The 21,765-nt window shown below is 40.1% G+C and overlaps 1 protein-coding gene across 2 annotated transcripts in view; it reads right to left on the bottom strand.

Annotated features, from left to right (window-relative positions):
* Nucleotides 1–898: 898 nt before the first annotated feature.
* brinp2 (bone morphogenetic protein/retinoic acid inducible neural-specific 2) overlaps nucleotides 899–21,765 on the bottom strand; it is a 246,528-nt gene continuing 225,661 nt past the window's right edge. For both annotated transcript variants that reach the window (XM_084369785.1, XM_084369786.1), the window contains 3 exons: nucleotides 13,991–14,213; nucleotides 4,089–4,395; nucleotides 899–3,349 (listed from right to left, as the gene is read on the bottom strand). In XM_084369785.1, coding sequence (XP_084225911.1) covers nucleotides 2,528–3,349; nucleotides 4,089–4,395; nucleotides 13,991–14,213 — 1,352 coding nt within the window. In that variant the 3' untranslated portion in view covers nucleotides 899–2,527. The remainder of the gene's footprint in view (nucleotides 3,350–4,088; nucleotides 4,396–13,990; nucleotides 14,214–21,765) is intronic.

Here is a 21,765-nt window from a genome sequence, read left to right as displayed (position 1 = left end):
TCAGGCAGAACCTCCAAATGTGCCATTTTGACAAATTTTGGCACATTTTGGCACCATCTGTGCCATTTAAAATGTCTCGGGTACCAAACCATTTATTCAACTTATATAAGATGGGTGCTCAAAAAATAGCCCAATTGGGCTCCGCTCAGGCTTAACAGGTTAAAAACCCCTTAACAATTCAACAGCACCACAAACTGCAGCCTGTGAAATGACTACATTAGTCTTAGCTAGCCAGACCTAATAAACAGGCAAATGAGTGTAACTTAAGCACTGTCCTTGAGGCAAAAGTAAGGTTTGAAGAGGGATAGGATTGGGAAACAATGTTGATTTGTGTAAATGTTGCCCACATTTTCTAAGTTTGAAGTTTAATGTATGATTTAAATGAAGAGTTCTTGCACAAAGTAACTTTGGACATATTTCTACACATAAAACCACACAACTAAAATGTGGATATTTTGTAGCACGACACAGTATGAAAGACAATCGATACCAGCATGTGTTTTGCAAATGACAGAACAATTCATGTGATTCTAGAAGATTGTGCATCACTGTATGCAAATGACAGCTGACTGACAGCAGGGCAGTCTCCCAGTAATAAGACCAAAGACTGTAATTGGCAAGACCGGCAGCCAATTTGGGGATTTTGTGATCATAAAACTTGGATGTAACCTTGATGTTTAAAATACTGTGAAGTCACGGCACAGTGGCTGTGTTCCCCTTAATATCCCAATGAAACATCAGTTGCAACAACACTATCTCTATTGTGCTGCACCATTATGTCAGTAAACAAAAAATAAAACAAATATTTCCGCACCTGAGACAACCTGTTCTGTGATATATATCAATATGTTATTTCATAGTACACGTGTTGTAACAGTGAGAAACAAGGAGAAAGATCCCAGATAGATAAACCACTTTGTTTTTACTTAAGCAAGCTGAGCACAGAAGAACTGCTGAAAATGACATACAAGGTTTACTGACTTTCAGTGAGAAATTAGTGAAGTAAATGTAGAATCATATCAAGTATCATAAGTGGTAAGTTTGCAGCTCTCAATCACTGTACCATCACTGCCCCGCAGAAACCTTGTAACTCCAGTCGCCGTGGTAACCGGCAGCTGACGTTGGACCCACTTGTGAAAAAAAAAAATGATTTCATTGACCTGAGACTAAACCAAACTATCGAAAACCTTTTAAAACCATAATAAAATTAACAAGGCTCTATGAGTTACTGAGAGTTTGTATAGAAGGATTCTGCAGAACAATTACAGTATGCTAGTACTGGTGTGCACTGTGAATAGTGACTCAAAGTTTCACAACACCAAATCAAAACAAGTAAATGCAGAAAGTGTGACTGGCATTTACATGGAAAAGCTACATTACCACTGGAGAATGTGTCTGCTGTTCTGTCTTGGTAGAAATATTGAAATATAAAAAGCAATACAGCCTTTGCTGGGAAATCAAACACAGAAACTAAATGTGCTTCTTATCTTAACATTGACTCTCCATATAAGGCATGAGTTTGTCTTGTTATAAACATTTTTTTGGTCTTTGCACTGGGTTATCTAAAAAGCAATGTGCACTTGTCCACACCGGGGGTTAGATGGAGCGTTATTTACAGCGCTATATCCGCAGACCTTTTTGTTACCACGTCAGAAGATTTCTTTATGATTTTCAGCTCAGAAAAATAACTCAACATTTAAGATAGTTTGCCATTCAGTTTGCCGATGTGTTCACCGTCTTTTGGTTTAGACACACCACCAAGGACAGAACATCACTAACAGGCTTCTCACTCGGATGTTAAGCATAGATACTTACAAGTTTTTCAAATGCCAGATAAAATGGAAGGCGGGGATTAAAAAGAAATATTCAAAGACAGTAACAGGGTTCAGGATTATCAAATTTTAAACTGTTAAGCATAACATAACAACTCATTCACCACATATATAATATTATCCCATTTCCCTTCCCACCAGATTGTTCTGTAGCCAAAGAAAATAGGGTTAGAAAAGGGGAAATCCTCTTCCATTAACTCATTTTTGAAGACCCCTTTAGAGTTCCTCTTTACATATCAAAATCACCTATATCTTTGCAAGGCAGAGGTCTTAGGTATACTTAATGACATCGGCTCTCTGAGGTTCCAAATCATAAAATCTATCAGTGTTGGTTCATCCAGTCGTACAGTTTGCCTAAAGCAGGGCAGTAATAGCAAAAGTAAGCCTCCAGGCTAGTCGTTAGAGCTTCTGAAAGAGAGTCCAAGGATTAGCTGTTCTCCGAAAAGTCTGCAACACAACTCCACTGTTCGTCAAAGGGCTCTGGCAGCAATTTAACATAAAAATGTGACACCAGAAACCAAGCCAAGAGTGACCATAAGAAAAGCCCAGCAGTCAGCCTTTAGAGTTGGGTGTTCTGTTTTTTCATTTGGGTCCAAGATGTCCCCCCCCCCCACCCCCCACCCCCGCTCTGTCTCTGGTTGTCCCTGAAGCAGCAACTCCACCTTCTGTGTGTAGAATCACTCCTGACTTGTGAGCTATGTGCACAGCTGGGCAAGCTCAGGTTCAGGAGAAGCATTGGGAAGCTTGGAGTTGAAGAGCTGCAGAGAGTCCTTGATGCGTGCCGCCTCTCCAGCCGACAGCTTGAGCCGATGACGCAACAGACAAGAAAACAGGTCGAGCGGCTGCGGTGCCGGTGGAGACAGCCGGTTAATCCGGTCTCTCATCTCCAACAGCATGAGAAAGGCAGCGTCCTGCGTACCCTGCGTGTAGGGGTAGTCCAGCTGGAGAATCAGATCCTTGATGCCCTCAGGGTCAAAGTGCATGCTGTATCCAAACACCTTCAGTGTGTTGATCTTCATGTACCCCAGGTTGGATGTCTGGTCATCCAAGTCTAACGGTTCATAGAAGAGCGTTTCATTCACTGTTGGATCATCTGTGACTATGCGACTTCGCAGATAGATGTGCACTGTCTCAAAGAAAGACTTCCACTTGTTGCCCAGATGCAGTGTCCAGTTGTAACATTGTGCCGTGACGACAGCGTCCAGTCGAGTTCTCTCCCAGTCAGGGAAGTCAGGCTGGTTCACAGGCATGAACCAACTCTCCGAGTGACTCCCTCCAAAAGGATTCACGTAAATGGCAGGCACAGGCTCCAGTGTTGAATTCTTAGTTGAGCATATCTGGAAAGAAATGCCCATCAGCATGTGGATGAGATTGGACTTGTTTTTGTTACTCTTGAGTGTCAGCAACATCCTCTTCCTCCAGGCAGGATTGAACCAGCTTCCCAGGCGGACGTCATTGCTGATGTAGATGGCGTGGACCTCTATTCTGCTGTCCAGTCGTTGAAGCAGGTATTTCACCTAAAGAGGAATAAATAAACTGTGAGATCACATTCACTCTTACAGGAAGGCAAGTAATAATAGACATATCACTTCCACACTGGTCTTCAAACAATACAGTATATACTCTATACACATGTATGGCCTCCAATTTGGCTCTCTGTTGTAGGTTTTTTTCCTCCAAACCCATACTAACTAAACTTATGTGATGATAATATCATTAGTTTTACAACATTCTTTATAGGCTGACAACTTATTATGAAGACTTTACTGAAGTTTATGTGTAAATATGGTGGATTGCCTCATAGATGTTATAGAAAAATACTTAATACTTAATACATATTTAAAACAAAATTGTAAAAAAAAAAAATGTAGTACTTTAAATGTTCATATTAATTTGTTTCTTTTCAAGGCCATATTTTATTTTCCTTTATATCAGCAATTGTAGATTTTTTTGCAGGGCCGGCTGGAACAGGGCGACAAACTGCTTTTCTGCTGCTTCTGCTGAGAGGGTCGGGTAATATATAACAATGTTCTAGTTTTTTTTTTGGTCATTTTAATGCAGAATTCATACATATAATGTATTTAATGTGCTGTTATTATTGTTAAAGAGGTCAGTTTGTGTCTATGCATAAAGAAACCTGTATGAATGTGTCTTTTTATTTGTGTCATGACCTTTAGTGTAATCAGTGTTACTGTATTATTTGCCCAACCGAGGTTTGAGAACTAACGCAATACATGTACAAGAATCTCTGAGAACCTCAGCATCAGGCATGTCCAAGTCCAAGTTGAGATAGTGGTCCAAGGATGCTGCGATGCTCGGCCGGCAGGAACCAAGATGGAGGAGGTTGCCGTGGTGACAGGCCCCGCAGCGGGTAGCGTTGTCAGTGGCACAGGAGGAGCAGGAGGTGGATGAGGTGCCCACAATGCAGGGAATGACTCCCTGGCAGGTGGGCTGCTCCACGGGGCATATACAGCTCCGTACCTCCTCAGAGAAGGAGCCCAGCACTCCGTGGTCATTACAGTAGAGCAGAGACTGAGCCCTGCTTAACCAGAATCCAACAGGCCTGCAGAGGGGAGAGACACAGTAGGTAACTGATTATTGAGTCATTCCATTAGACTGGAAAAGCAGTGTGTACCTCTGACAAGTGTGCCCTGTTTCATCAGTAACTACACCAAACAGTAGTGTGACTGGGTCCTGGACTACATCTGTGCATCACTTTAAAATGGTGAGGAGTTAAACTCCGAGGGGTCAGCAAAGAGAGATTTTCAGGGTGTGGTGAGTTGTACTTTCACTGTTACACTCACAGCTATTTTCACCAATTGCCATCATCACTTTAATTGTCATCAAAACTAAAAATCACTATCAGTGATTGGTGTGTATGGAGAGGGATGGCAGGATAACAAGTGGGGCTCCGCCTCTGACACTGTACCCAGATTTTGGCCTTTATAGATGCAGGTTCCCCCCTCGGCCCGTGAACAAATTGCCTACCGGTTAGATTACATCTGAATGTTTTAGCATTTCTTGACAGTCTATAAAGTTTCCTTTCTTATGATCAGAAAATAACTCATCTGTGTCTCCCCTTTGCTTGGCTCTTCCACAGTTGCCCGGCACAGTACACTCATTAGAGGCTGTAGCTCTGTTATGGGAACAGAGGCTTTAGCTTTCTACTCTGCTGCCAGCATTTGGTTTCAGTTGATTGTTCTGTTGCTGTTAAAACCCCCAAAAGTTCACAGAGGATGTGGTTTGAATCTTCGTTAAGAAATAGTGACATCATGCAACTCCGTTCAGACCAAGATTGTTGCATTAACATTTATATTTGTGCACACAACAAAAGAGCTTGTAACAGATTAATAGACACATTTTTTAAACTTTGTTTCTGCTGTGTCCAGTCTTTATGCTAAGCTAGACTTACCTCCGCCTGGCTCTTTATGCAACATAAGATATATAAGCAATAATACAGATTTCATAAATATATCCAATATTTGAGTTTTTGCATGATAGGCATCTTCCGTTTAAGCCAACAGGATGTATTGGTAAAGAGTGGAAGAAAATAAATTAAATCTTCATTAATTATCCTTCAAAAACATTAAGTCAGTCACTACCTGCAGTTCTCATAAGAACCCTGTCACGCAACACTTAATTGAGTTTGTAATACTGTTCAAGGGTATAATTCTTCCATTTGGTTGACTGGCAGTTGTTATACAGTATGGGTATAGGGGATACAAGCCCAGTAGGCAGGAGAAAATAGGAGGGCTTTGGTAAATGTCAAACAGAGTATGAGGCTGTGGCTGTATCCGGGAAAGAGAAGGCATCAGAGCAGACTTGGTAAATAATGAACATAAAACATGCAGAAGAAAAGATCTGATCTGCACTAAGGTATCGATTTGTCACTTGCCATTGATTGCTAAAGGCCAAACAAAGCAAAAATCTTGCTTATAATTTGCTTATCAGTATGTTTCACTGCACTTTTTTTCAAATGTTGTTATGGCACACGGATCAGACCAAAACAACCAATACACTTAATTTGAGAAGGTAATGATTGAGGCAAATCATATGGTACTAAATAATTTCACTGAAGTTATACTTTTGGCTCTTTGCGAAGATGAAAACTGACTGAAATAGCAGAAGTGTAGAAGATGAATCTTGGAGCAACTGCACAAGGTGACCAAAGTGAGAGACTTCCTGTGAAAGCAGTAGCCATACTTCAAACAGGGATGCTTTGTGCTGACGTAGAAGAACAGGGACGTGGAAGTGGCCATGAGCAGAAGGGAGAAACATCTAATGGATAACGCTCATGTCCGTGAGCTGGAGGTGGAGAAACGCTCCAGCTCACGGGTGAGCACAAAAGCAATGGGAAGAAATGTACTCATTGCAAAAAATGATAGGGAGAAACCTGCCCTTTAAAGATAAAATGTTGTTCTCAGAGAAGAAAAGATGTTATGACCTTCACTGGCAAGGGCATTCAAAGGGCTAAGCACCTGCCTTCCACTAAATGTATTTAATAATAGAGTAGAGTCAAGCAGTTGCCTGAAGACAAAAATCAAGTTCTACACAGCTCCATTAAGTTGCTCAAGCAGGGCCGCACCAGGATGCAAACCCTCAAATCAAATCTTGTCCAACTCTTACCCATCTCCAATAAGTTCCAGCTGGAGGCTGAAATTAAATCAGTTCACACTCAAGCACTCACCATCACCCAACAGGTGATGTTTGAGTCTGAAGATAAATCAGACTTACCCCCATAACCAGATAGTTGCATCATAAGTGTAATGGAAAATCATACCATAAACCATATTCTCAGGGCAGCCATTTTCATGCTTGGGGTGTGGAGCTCAAGTGCTGGGATAATGTCATGCGGCTGTGTTCCAGGTTGCAGGTCGAATAATCATAAGGAATATGACATTGATATCAGTTCACCACTTTTCGATTGATCCGCAACTGAAAAGACGATGGAAAGTGAAAATCTGGAGGGACGTCGAGCCATATTTGTAACAAAATATTCGATAACACATTAGCTAACGTTAGCATTCAAACATTGCTAGTTAATATTTCCATTTGATATCCAGGTTTAAAAACATTTGTCCCAGTAATGTTATCTAGGAAGTGGTTAAATATTAACGATAGCTGTTGTCTAACAGAGGCTAATGTCTCATCAAATTTGGCTTTTTTTTTTTTTACCTTGACATATGACTCCAGATTTCAGATTACAGTTTTTTCAGTTTGTTTTTATATGACTTGCACCCTGGAACACAGCCAAACAACAGCTGAGTGTCCGACCCTGAGTGTGATGTCAGAGGAAAATGGCTACCATGTGAATATGGTCTTTTCTCCCACCTATCTCCAGCAAGTCACTCCAGATGCAGTCCACAGCCAAACATCTTCATGACTGAAACAGATCACAACCGAGACTAATTTAAAGGGGGGAGAGAAATCCTTCCTCTGATGTCAATGAGAAACTGCAAAAACAGCAACCTATCAGCAGCCTTGAAAATCAATACAGTCAGGCCACCTCATCTTAGAACTGACAATTGGCAAGCTTGTTAACTCAAAGTGATTTTTTTTTTCCTTCTTCAAGAGCTCTTAATGAGTGAAATGATACTGAGAACAAAATGCTGAAGGATGCTGACTGAAGGAGATCAGCCTAGGAGTACTCACCTAGCCCCAAACTTCTTAGAAGAATAGAAAAGCTTAGAGAAGCAGCTATGCATGCTCTTTGTAAGAGTTTGGGAGGTTATCCACATGTGTAAAACATGCTGTTTGAAAACACCACTGGTAAAACATACATCTCAGCTCTTTGCCATTTGTCCATGGCTGTTTTCAATTTTTGAACATGCTCATTGTTGCCTCTCGTGGTTGGTGGGTAACAGCACCCACTCCAACTGTGGTTCTCACAAACAGTGAGGTATTTTCCATCCTCCTGCCTCAGGGAGCCCATTGCCACTTGGCGAAACAGAATGAGGTGAAGATGTAGCACTCCATTTTGGAGAAAGTTATGAAGCATAAATCTCTCCAGAGTGCTTCTTATGCATGCTGCACCCCCCTCTCTTTCCTTGCCTCTCACTGATAAAAGATGTGCTCCTCTGTGTAGGAGGGTCCTCAACACCAATTCTTTATGTTTTAAGTAGTGGTTAGAGTTAATATTGTGACACTGGTCTGTTTGAGTGTGCTTCCTGTACACTGTTGTCTTTATGCTCTTATCATGCTTCACATTAACACAGGTGAGGAACGCTTTCTGTTCACTTCATATTTTGATGTCTCTTAATTTCAGGGAGTAAAAGAGATGCTGTTATGTTTTATTATACAGAAGCTTAGTATTCTGTGCTGGGTTTTTTTATGGGTTTTGAAGTGTATTTTGTGTTTAGTATTTGGACATATTGTCATGCAACATGCTTCCTTTGAAGCAGTTAACCTTTGCACCTTACAGGTATAAATGGTCATATTCAAGAGGTAGTTGTGTAGTTTAGACGAGCACAGCCTCCATGAACCAGCAGGCCTACTCAAAGCTTAAAAATGATCCCAGAAATGTCCATATCTTAGGATATCAAGCATTGTGTAATGTTTTTTATTGAGGAATCAACTGCTTGACTTTACAGCAATTGTGGTCAACAGAAGAACAGTATAACAGGGGGGAAGAGGGTTAATGAAGCAGGTTATGGGACTTGGAATGTGATTTTAACAATTAATTTAAAAATCTCATTTACAATCTGGTCATTCAAGCATAAAGGATACAACATTAATCCAATTTAATAATCAGCTGCTGTTATTTTGGTAATGCCTTACATAAGATACACAGCATCTTGAGTAGTTGCCAAGCAATAAATAACAAGACAAGGTCAAAACCAAGAATATGGCTGGACCGTGTCTGGTCTGTGCTGAATTAGTTACTGGGGTAGTCAGTGGTGGAGTTTACGATATGAATTTCTGGATATGCTCATGTGCAAAAAAATGGCAGAATATTCCTTTGTCAGCATGCTTTAACTTAGGAATGAGGAGTTATATCATTCACGAGTTACATTCATAGATTTCTTCGTTTGTATAATGAACTCATTGTTAAGACATGTCGCTTAAAAAACATGTATTGCTGAGGTCTACTGATCATTTCCCCTTGATTTGATTACCACATTTCCTTTTAAGCTTCACCATTCCCCATTACACATCTCATGTTTCCCTGATCTTATTTTAATAATATTCATAATTTCATCTTTACAAATGCTTTCAGTTTGAGCATTTTCATTTCAGATTTTGCATTTAAAATTTTTACTTTTTAAGTTTATTTATGACCTGATTATTCCTAGCTGTGTAGTAAAATAATCTTTTTTTAATTACATTTATTTTACCTTTAATTTCTTTTTGAAGTGAAATTTCGATTAATTTTTTTTTGCTTTTTTTGCTTTAGAATGTAACCACTGTGACACAGTCAGAAAATAAAGTTTTATTTCTCTAATTAACTCATTTTTCGTGATACTGCCGCTTGCTCTCTTCAGTCACTCTGCAGCTTGCTCGACCACTGCTGCTCTGTCTCTCTCTGTCTCCCTCGCTGAGGTGGTGCCAACTTCTAATAGTGTTCTTTTAATAAACGGTGACAAATCCTGCACAGTATGCCTCTAAATTAAGGTTTAATAATGATGAAAAGAATCATCTTCCATCTCCTTCTCATTTCTTCCAAGCAACAGTTTAATCACACTTAATGTATTCACTATCAACCAACTCCTGTATGTGGGGAGTGGAGGACGTCAGTGTTGTCACCTATAAAAAAAAAAAATCAACTTATGCAAATGACCTGTAGATGTTCACAGATGAATGATTATTCATATATGAGGTGTGGATACTTTTCCTCATATCAATTTAGATACTGAGTATACACGCACATTAGAGAAAATGGTAGCTACTAGTTTTATGGTATAAGGGACACAATAAAGATAACATTCTAAAGTGGATCAGAACGTAATGAATTTGACAGGGAACAAAATAATATTTCAAATAACATTTCAGTAATTGGAAATAAATGAATAATTTTGTGTGCCATTCAGTAGCTTCTTAGTTGTTTATCAGGTTTGACTCTTAATAAAAGAGGTCAGTGTGTCAATTCACAGGTATATATGAAGTTATCATATGTAATTCTTCATTAAAATAGTATCTACAGCACTACCTTATCATTATTGGCTCTACTGTAAATTCCCATTTATATGGAAGATTTACAATACCTATGTAAATAAAACATCTAAAAAATGTAAATACACTGCACATTCTTAGATTTTTATCCTTGTTATGTATGAATTTATGTGTCATAATCAAATTAAAGAACAACAATTATTTAGCGTAAGACAATATAATGAAAAACAATCATACTAACTCAAGGTTCATCTGAACCTCCTCATGAAAACTAATGACAGTGCATTGCAATTAATTGTGGCAGTTTTATACCGCCCCTCTGCTGGCAAACAATGGAATGCAGTACACTTCAATATTCATGTCACAATGACAATTGACAATTAATTGTCCCCATGACTTTTTCAATGTGCATTGTATTTTATTTCATTTCATTTCTTTGTTTGATTTGCTTTTTTGTTGCTCATCTCTCAATTTTTTAACTGTACTTCAAGAAAATGTCTTCTTTTGAAATATTCTCAGAAGAATAAACTGAACTGACTAAAAAAGTAAAGTTCAAAGTGAGGGGTAAAAGACAATTTTTATTCAAAAGTTTGGATAAGAGCCTTAAATAACGGTATCCCTAGATTACACTCGTGTTTTAAGCGCATACATCCCATTTTTCATTGTTGAACCTCTAATTCACGGTATACTCCATATTTTTTTTACAAATGGGATTATTTATCCATGGCAATTTGACACCTTTTTCCTGTAGAAGATGGGTGTTTGGTATGACAGTCATGGAGATGAAAAAGGCAGACATACATAAATTACCATCCACTTTGGAGCGGTAACAGTAGCAACAAGTTCAGACTGAAAATTGGCTCTGCAGAGATTCTATCCCCAGGCTAAGTTCAGGAAATCACACACAACATTGCCCAAATGCTCCAGCAATTCCTTCCCCCCAGGCCTGTGTAAATAGACAAAAATGAATGATGATAAAACAAATGGATTTGTGCAGAAGGAAATAGAGCGCTTTTGCAGCTGAGCAGCCCCTGATAACTTGTTGTTGCTGGTACGAACTAGGTTAAGGACTCCGAGTGACAGAGGCGAGACGGAGAGAGGGAGTGAGGCGACACGAAGGTGACTGAGGGAGAGAAATAAAGACAGAAAGCGTGGCAGCGTGCGAGAGGGGGGCGATGGAGTGATGGGTGGAGGGAAAGAACTGTCAGGGAAATTAAAGTCCTCTGTAAACAAGTGCCGAGCTGTCAGGCCAGGAGATGACTTGATTACAGCATGCCACCATACAACATACTTTACCCAACAAAGGCCTCCACCACCTGTAACTAGACCCTTCATCTCTACCACACTCTCCCCTTCTTTCCCTCTTGAACTCCTCCCGTCATCTTTATTTCTCTTGTGTTTTCTCTCTCTGGCTGTTCACATCTCTTACTCAGGCCCCCTCCCTCTCTTAACACCTGCTTTTCACAAGCCTGTCTTCATTTTTCCCTTCGGCACGGCAACGGAACTGCCATGTAATGACAGCTGAGTGAAGCTCGAGAGGGTATTTGGCTCAGAAGTCAACCACAGGTGTAGAATTCACTCAGGCAAAGGGAGTCGGTTAGCCTGCCAAATTATCAGTAGATGTTGGTTTGCAACAGCAGTGTCGCTCGTTTCTGCGTCTGTTCAGCTGTGTGCTACCGAGCGGGGCTCATCAGTACTTGTGTTTCCAAACACCTGTACATGTGTGCATTAAAAAAACTAGCCCTATATCCGTGGGAATTACATTTATATTGGACAATTCTGCAAAATCGTGATTTGCATCCAATGCCAACATTCTGTGCCAGTGCTGTCCTCCAAGTTAAACAACAAATTAATCTGTTTTTCCATGGCCTGTAAAATGACACATAAAAGTGTGCTCTGTTCTCACGCCCTCGTCAGCAGGATGACATATATTGCTCCTCATAAAGTAAAATAAAGTAAAAGAATCAGTTTTATGGTGTGACAATGCTATGTTCTGTCCATTCTCACTCCCAACACATCACAAGACAGCAGCCTGGTCAGTGGCCCTATGCTTATTTGACACTGTAGGTACCCCTCTCGCATCACTTGGTGCAGAGCCCCTGTAGTGCAGTAGCATGAAAAGTAAGAAAAGTCCAAGTCAGGGGGAGGTTGGGGGGTCAGATAGGTAGAACAACAGGATTTCCCCCAGAGACCAGGGTTCACGTGCTGTGTATGACCACAGGCAAATCTGATTTGTTTTTAAGTTATGTTACATGAGTAAGTTAACGTACGTAAATTACATAACACAAGTTACATATGTGACATGACTGAAATTAGCAGGCACGTGCAGAGGGGGCAGCTAAGGGTGCTTGGGTACCTGCCCCTTTGCCCCTGATGTCCAAAGTGCTTGTTTTGTTTTGTAGTAGTAGTAGTAGCAGTAGTTCTGTTAAATAATTTGTCTAAATTGTAGGAAATAGTTATGTTTGTTTTGTTATCAACATTATTTCATAATGTTGATAACAATTGTTATAATATGTCAAATTATGAGAAATGTTTTTCAGAAAGCTATATTTTGAAGTGTGAGTGTACGTATTGTTGCTGACTTGACTGCAGAGCCATGCATGTGCAAACTGAGTCAGAGTTTGAAGCTTAAGGCCACTGACCAAGCTGCAGTATTTGACGAGTTAGGAGTGAGAACGTGTTGCTATGGTTAGGGTTTGTTAAGGTTTACTATATAGTAAAATAATTACTATATAGTAATTATTTTAATCCAAATCATCATCTTTCCCTAAACTTAACCATGTTGTTATTGTCCCTATATATATATATATATATATATATACATATACATATACATATATATATACATACAGTATATACACATGTGTGTGTCAATGTCAAAATAATAAACACATAAGGTTCAAGGATGATTGCAGACAGAAGAACAACACTGACTGTTGGTTGGAAACAGGAAATGAACAGCAGTCTCATTTGATAGTCAGATGTTTTGTTTCTGGTCTACCGACCACTCAAAGCACTTTACGGCACATGCCACATTCACCCATTCAAACGCACACTCGTACGGTGATGGCTGAGACTACCATGCAAGGTGCCTACTTGCTTTCTATCCAAAGCACCCCACAATATTTCTATGCTGAGCCATTCGCACACTCACACAAATGGAACAGCCATCGGGAGCAATTTGGGGTTCAGTATCTTTCCCAGGGACACCAGGACATGCTATTGCAACCTTCTGATCAGTGACTGAACCACTCTACCTCCTGAGCCACAGCCACACAAATGTTATATAGAAAGGCCAAAAGTAAGAGGTGCATTATGCTGGAAAATAAATTGTCTATATGAAGTGTCATCTAACCATGTTGGGGGGCCAAATGATAACAGCTGTTCTGAAAGGCCACACTGGAAGGCAAGGTGAAAAGCTCTGGTCGTCATAGAGAGAGGAGGGATGTGATGTTGTTTAAATGTAGGGTTAACACTTTGTGCGACAGTCACTCCTAGGAGACATTTTATAGCGTTGCACTATTTGTGTTATATTGTGTCTTGTGGAAAGTATGAAGAAAGACTGCTGAGGGGTTTGCTCATATGAACTCCAGACAACATTCAGGGAATTTTGCACAGTTGTTGCAAGGTCACATTATTAACACTATCTGGGATAAATATGATCCATTCAGTTAAGCGCCAGGTACATCTATCTACATAGTGGTACACTCATAATGCCCAACGGCTTTACACAGTAATAAATATTTACCTATGTACAATCTATTGTCAGCAGAGGCAGCCCAATGCTGAAAAAGCTGACAACGTAATGCCATCAATCTACAAATACATGTTTTGGAGAGAGATCAGCTTAAAGGGACTAACTGTGTACCTGACTGGCATGATTCCCATCTTCCTGTGTGTATAACTTTTGGACTTTTTAAAAGCTGGACTCTTTCCAGTTCTGGGTTTTCCTTCTGTTGAGGAGCTGTTAGAGAGCCCATAGCCCAGTAATGACACATTATGCTTTCTCCCTTTAGTTGTTTTTCTGTGAGTGTATCCTAGTGGGCTACCTCTCTCGGGGCAGACTGATGCGAGGTTGTTTCGGGCAGCGTTTGCTCAGGGTGAACAGTTTCCTGACAATCTTCTGGGCCTTGCCCAGGATCAGGGCTGTGCTGGACTCCAGCTGAGCGTAGCGCTTCAGGAGGGACAAGTCAGCTGACCACAACTTGCCGATAATGGACACATTCAAGAACCGGTCAGTGGGCAGGCGCTTCAGGAAGGCTTTGAATTCATCTGCAAGGAGTTCAACAGAGACAGGAAGAGGAGAAAAGGAGGAGAACACGAAGGTGGGGAAAGAGAAAACAAAACAAAATTAGACACACCCCTGAGTACTTCATTTGTTAACAACACCATTATATCCCTAGTGGCATGCATAGATAATGATTGAGGAGCTGGGGGAGTTGCATGTGTCATTAGAACACAAAAAAGCTGTTAACTTTTAATGAATTGCCATTACAGAGTAAACACCTGTGCTACAATCCGCAGTTATACTCATTCACCTCACCATTAGAAGCTCATCATTTTCATAGCAGCACCATTTGCAACATTGTCATTTAGAAACACTAGTTATCTGATGATTGACAGCATGGTGCCACGCACAGATGGGCATTTTCAGTTATGTTGTAATCCTTTCTGTTAAAGCCAAAACAAGTTGAGAGAAAATCCATAATCACAAGCTGAATGGACCAATAAAAGCATGTAGTAAAATGGTGAGAGCCTCCCCTCTCACTCGGTGGTGCTCCCCTCTAAAATGTAAATGGCTAAAAAACTGTTAGGAATGTCATTCACAGCAAATTCTGCAGCTGTCACAGCAGGTTTGTGTCAAAACCAAACAACAAAAAAAGCTAGGTCTAATGTCAGTAAATCTTTGGTTTCAGCTGTTAAAGGATCATTTCAAACAAACCTTACATAACCTCTGCCACCTCCAACAATATGTCAGTCAAAACCATGAAGCATCTGAATTGGTTTTATTTGCAATGGCAGAAAGCACAGACATAACATTCAGTTTTTCCTGATTGCAAGTGAAGAGGACAGTGTGCATGAGCTTTTTGTTTTTTGTCCACCCTTTGTCTTGTCCCATGCACCTGTCAATCAACAGGTGTGCAAAGGTTTTGCTCTGAGAGCATGGACATAACATGTCTCCATAGGTCAGAGCCAGAAAAGTCCCCAATTATTGAACAGTTTATGTAAAATAATGTGTTAAAGGGGCACACACTTGGCAAATTAGTTTTAATACATGGCATCTATTATAAATTTGTCATCTCTACACCCATCCTGAGATATCCCTGATGACATCCTCAGGGCTGTGTTTTTTTTCTGGCCTTAGGAAACTCCCGCCAGAGCAACAGAAGTCATTATGAGCTGTTTGTACAGGCTAAGTGGCATTCCAGATAATAATAGAGTGTTCCTCCACACAACTAGAAATTTATTGAATGTGTTTCTCCCTTTGTGTCTTGCTAGGATCTCAACATTATCATCTATGTGGACTATTATGGATTATGTAGCCTTCTTGAACAGAATCCACTGTGGCAACAAGCCATACTTACAGGATGATGGCATTCTGATTTTCCCCTAATTTAGTAGTAGTTTTTGTGCTTAAACCTAACCAAATCATGAAAAGTCATAATGTGTCCTAATATGTGTTTGTCTGCAGCTTTATTTTGAAAGTCTTACTGGAAGTGGTATTTAACGTATTATTGGAAAGTTGGCCTTGGAGCCTTTATTTTGAAAGTCATACCTGATGTTGCATAATACATATTATTGCTAACTTGACTCCAGAACACTTAGCCGACCAAAACTGAAGCTAGAGTAGGAAAGTAGAGTGTCATAGTTTGAAGATTCAGGCCGCTGACTAAGCTGCTGGATTTCATGAGTTTGGAGTGAGAACGTTTGGAGGAAAATTGTGTAAAGCGACATAGTGTAGCTTTCTGAGAGCATCACGTAGTTTGCTGTGCTGTACTTGTTGATGGGTAATAATGGTAATATATTTGTGACTTAATACTAAATATGTCTCTATATGATGCTTTCATTTGAATATCTTGCATTATGTAAACTTCAGCTTGTAGAACAAGTTTGTGGTCCTGAGCAACAATCTGATAAACTGTGCCTGCTTTATACTGCCTCATGCTGCTCTGAATAAAACTTCAGAAACAGCTTTCTCTGATAGGTACCTCCAGTACAGCACCTACTTTGTTGTAGTAGACACACAGACATCTACAGCCCCGGCCAAAATAAAGAGAGAAAATCAAATGGTGCTATTACATCAAATGGTTATTATTTCACAAGTGTGTGTATGTGTGTGTGTAGAATTTCCAACAAGACAAGACCTGGCCTTGTTGGAGTGAATTACACTGAGAGTGATATCAGCACAGAAGATACAGCTTGTACTCTGTGTTGGCTTTGCCAAGAGCATTCCGGCGCTGGGGTCATTGTACTTCCATTACAAACCAGTGGGCAAATGTTATGCCAGTATGAAGCCTCTGGGAAACTTGAACCTATTATTTTTTTTCTCCCAAAGCCAGCTAAGTGAGACCTTCTAGGATTGTTCTGGGTCTGCTGGAGAATCATATTCCCATGTGCTGGTTGTTGGCAGGGAGACAGCCAGCAAATCAGCAGCCAAGCCGACCTGAGCTGAGCCCAACTGATGAGACTCAAGCCTATTACAGTGCTCAGTGATCCCAAATGACACAGCGGTCTGTCTCTCTCCATCCTTCTCTTTGCGTATGTCTGCCTCCTTGCCTCAGTGTGATCTTTCTCCTCTGGACTAGCGACTCAGGGTTGTTTCATTCACTCCCTTGAGGTTTCTGTCTTTGCGTGTTCCTGTCTGTTTCTGCATCTCTTGTTACTCTCAGCTTCCTCTCCTCTTCCTGTAGCCTCCCCTTCGCTTCCTCTCTGTGCTGACCTGAGGCCAAATTAGAAGTGCAACATTAACTTTGTTAATGCTGGGTACATTCCTCAGTTGGTCTGTTTTTAGTGCTCATTTCATGTAACCTCTAGTGATCTTTATGAAGAATTGAAAGCTACATTGAGCTGAATGTGTGAGTTAATTGTTTTGAAGGACATTGGGGATACAAATGGCACCATTTTTTAGGACAGACTCTCCAATGCATGCCATGGAAAAGTTGCTACATACGATTAAGATCCAAGGAAAAAGCTGTCTCTCAGCTGTTCTTACAGACAAAATATGCTGTACTCAACATGTAAGATATTCTGTTCATAGGCAGTCATCACCAGTTGAGTGATGATAGAGTCACTTCACTGCTGAGTGTGTGACATATTACAATTTAAAATATCAAGTCAATAACATTTGGAGTAACAGTTGATAATGCAGGCTATTGAAGACCAAAATACAGTTTAATGTCAAACCATAGTTAGCCCTAGATTTAAGAATAGATTTTTTAAATAACTTGAAGAAGCTGTTAATAGGAATTCACTCCCGGTTGATTTGGCGACACCTGTGATTACCAGTGGTAACTAAAATGAAGGTTTATATTACAGGTAGCAGATCAAAATGCATGAATATAATGTGCATTGATCACTGAGGGCAGAACACACGCACTGAGAAGCCATCCTATCAAATATATGCTCACTGAAAGAGACGACAGAGCAGAGCTAATCAGTTTAGCATCAGTGTGGCAATACAGTGGTAACGTGCTGTGATTGCTGTGATTATGGTTCTCGCTTTAGCTGATGTTGAGCCTGTGGCTGTGATTTCGACATGATTACAGAGCATGTGACATATGTGTCCTTGACAGAGTACTTGCAAGGGTTGTGCAGTTGCAGTCAACTGACATTGTTAAAGTGGCTGAGGCGAGTTGAGGTGGTATTCTTGAACTCCTGTCATTTCAATAAGGAGAGACTCCATGAAGAGTCAACAAATAATTTACTGACGTCCACAATAAAGATGAGACATGTGGAAAGTCTTTGGTGATTGGACTCCATTTTAACATTGTCATATTTCAAGGGGGTAGTGAAGCCATGAGTTGTGTAGGATGCCCCTCTGATGGAGTCTGGACACTAGTGGTGGTGAAGGGATGAAGAGAATGGCTGAAGAGCTGGATGTCATGAGGAGTGGACTTCTGATGAGCGTGAACCCGGGCCATTTATGTGATTAACTGGAGGTGAACAGGGTGCAGGAGGGTAGCATGGGTTTTGCACTGAAATGACAGCTGACAGTGGCAGCCAGGGGAACAGATGTAAAGTACCAGGTTCAATTCCAGGCTGGAGTGCCTTTATAATACTTCTGAGTCCAGTGTTACTATGTTAGGTGCTGGTAACAAAAAAAGTGTGTCAGTCAATCGCAACCATAGCTACAGTAATAGAACTAGCCATAGCCACAACCACATGAAAAGCTACAGCCAATGGGAAAGTCACATCCAGCAATAGGAAATGGTGTGGTCACATCAAGTGGCTGCAGTCAGAGCTCAATCCTAGTCCTACACCAGTCCTGCAGTACATGCATGTATCCACTCCGCATGGGTTTGAATAAAACATGAGGCTGGACTCCACCAGAAACGAGGAAAAGTACTATATAGCGAGTCAATACATTGCTAATAAAGTAGTAAAGTATTCAAATCTCTAACTTTTATCAAAAGTGGAAACAGACAACTTTCCCTCCCAGTGTTGGTGTTGGTATGGTATTACTGTCAACCCTTTCGGCAGGATAAATGTTGGTTTGGTCTGTTTCTGCTAACCCACAGATAAGTTAAATCTGAGCATTTCTTTATGTTGCTTGGGTTTAATTTTTTTTTATTTCTCTTTTGTCACAAGGCAGTGCTTATGGTCTGGTTAGGTTTAAGCACAAAAACTACTTGGTTCGTTTTTCTGTGCTGTTTTCATATATACAACATAGCTGCTTTCTAATTTACAATTAATAACGAAGATGATCTTTAGTCAGAACTCTAAACATGAAGAGAAAAAAACAATAAATAAATGAATAAATAACGGATAAATTCACAAAAAAAGAGAGGGGGATACTAACATTCACATGTATTTCTAAATATTCAATACATTCACTTATCTCTCTGTATCTATGTACATACCCACATACATACACGCATGTACGCATATACTGTAATCATACACATACTGACACATATGAACAAACTAGTATACACACATCTCTACATGTACACCCGTATGTAGTATTCACATCTACATACACTACACACACACATCATTTTACATGCTAATTACAAGGAGTGATTAGTTATAGTTAAAGATACACAAGTTATATATAGTTATACTTTCCCATCATCCATACTCCACCTTTTTTCAAACACATCTTCCATATTCCTTATTTTGTGAGGCACTTTCTCTACAAACTTTACTTCTTCAATCATACTTTTCCATTTTATTATATCTGGGGGGTACATTTTATCCACCCTTAAGTTATCTGCCTCAGTGCTGTGATTCTCAAGATTCTGAATAGGTATTTTTCATCTTGACTAAGAACAGCTGGAGGTTTTCCCAGCATGTCATGTTCTGCTTTTAAAGAAAGAGGTTTTTTTAAAAACCTCTTCTATCAACCGTAAAACTTCTAACCAATATATTTAATACTTTGCATGAGTAGATGATGTGTAACTAATTTGCATTACTTTCACCACAATTAATTCCTGGGGTCAAGAAGTATCTCATATTTATTTTCCAAGCTAATTCTCAAGCGAATAACAAGGAATGGGTCGTTTTCTGAATTTCATTAAACATCTGTTTCCATTCTTCATCTGTTATTTGTATTCCAAACGCTTCTTCCCATTTTTTCTTCATTATGTTGGTTGTTGTTTCTGGTTTACCTTGAAGGATTTTATACACTTTGCCCATCGTACCTTTAAGATTTCCATTATAGTTATTCATAATATATTTCAGAAGAGGAAGAATGTCCTGTATGTCCTTCATTGTTTACTTTAAAGCTGCTGTATGTTACAGTGTTTAGAAATATTATAGTCCATCTAACCAGTCCCTTGTCAGGCTGAACTGCAGTCAGCCATTTGGCAGCCTTGTTGGCTTGTAATAACACCACCACCATCCCCTCTATCTCCTGATGTGGCAGGTGGCTGATAGAGCGTATAATGTGAACGTGATATGCCACATTTGGTAAAAATGTTGTCCTTGAACATGTCTGTGGTTTGCAGAAATATTAACTGCGAACATTATATCCTGGTGACTTGGCTGATTATTGTAAGTGCCGCTGTCCCAAAGGCAAATGGATCAATATTCATTGACACCGCATTTCACATTTGTCTCACAACATTTGTCTCATAATGTTACATTAAAACAAAAACTTGTCCATTTCCAGTTGAAGAAGCAGCCTTATTAAAAGGTCCACTTTGTACGAAAGTTGATTTTTGAGCCTCATTCCCCACTCGTCAAATACTGACACTTTGGGATTGTGGGTCGGGTCGACTGCCATCCCAAAACATCAGTATTTGACGAGTGGGGAAAGACACTCAAAAATCAACTGTCTTACGAAGTGGACCTTTATGGTAAGCAAACGCATCCTCCCAAAAACACACGGTTGTATATTGCATTTTGATGTTACCATCTGAATTAGCTGATTAAATTTCCTAATCTTTAGTTTTTATTGTTAAAATGTTTTGAAAATCCACAAATCATAAAGGCAGAGTTATGCCTTGTGTGTCTCTAGCTTGTTGTATAATATCCTTTATCTGCTTGTTCTAATGCAGCACCATTTCCTCAAATAGAAACCTCTAGGTGTCCTTTGTTTAGAGCGATTTTCTGAAAATAAGCCTTGCATAAAATGAAAACTCCAATTTAAAATAAGCTTACTTTGTGTAGTTCAACATTGCTTGGTAGCAAAACACAAGTTTGGTTAATGAGGACAGACTTGGGCATCATTTTAAATCCATTGGTAACAAGCTCAGTCAAAATCCACACAGAAAGTAGCTGTTATTGTTGATTGTAAATATTGAAACACAACCTGTTATCCACAACTACTGTTGTCTGACTGATTCCAGTGTGGCTCGAGACAGCCTGTTACCTCATCTGAAAGCCTCTCATTAACAGTCAGCTCATTAGAATATCCCATGTGACTTGTATTTTCTTCCTCGGCACAGACACATGCAGTGAGTCTTACTGTGACCATTAGCCAGTGAGATCAATGGCTTCATTCGCCTCAACACGCACTCTCTCCCTCTGCTTTGCATCTTTCTCTATCTCTCCTCCTTTATCACTCCATCAATGATTAACTCACATGGTGGCACACACAACCACCTTTATTCCTCATCCACCCATCTACCTCCCCCTATTTCTTTATCCTTTTTCACTGTTTTCAAATTGTCCACTCTTGCTCTCTGAATCCTCCTTGAACACTCCCTCAGCATTATTCCGTCCTAGCCTCTCTCACCCCTCTCTCTGTCTCCTGCCACACTCTCAGTAGTAATCATTAGCACTGCCATCACGCTGGAGGGATTTGTCTGTCTGTTTTCCTCCCTTTCCCTGACATTTATGACTCCATGTCAAAAATTTATGGACAATTTGGCTCACTCAAAATCTATCAGATAAAGAGGCCGGGGGGGTTGTTTTCCATAATGGGCGACCGCACGGCCCCGAAATCTCCATCTCTGCGCCGAGTTAGTGATTCATGACATCATCAAGCAGAGACGACAGCTAAGTGACTGGCTGGCTGTGGCCTGTTCATTTAACTCCTGACAAGGACATGGGATATTAAAAGTCAGAGCTGGGATCTGAGGAGCCCAAACTACCATATACTGTACAGTGTGGTGAAAAGTGAAGTCAATAGAACTCAAAGTGTTAACTGCTTTTTGGT

Source organism: Pagrus pagrus (assembly GCF_965226575.1).
Source record: "Pagrus pagrus genome assembly, chromosome: 12".
NCBI lineage: Eukaryota > Metazoa > Chordata > Actinopteri > Spariformes > Sparidae > Pagrus > Pagrus pagrus.
This window is presented reverse-complemented; position numbering and strand designations above follow the sequence as displayed.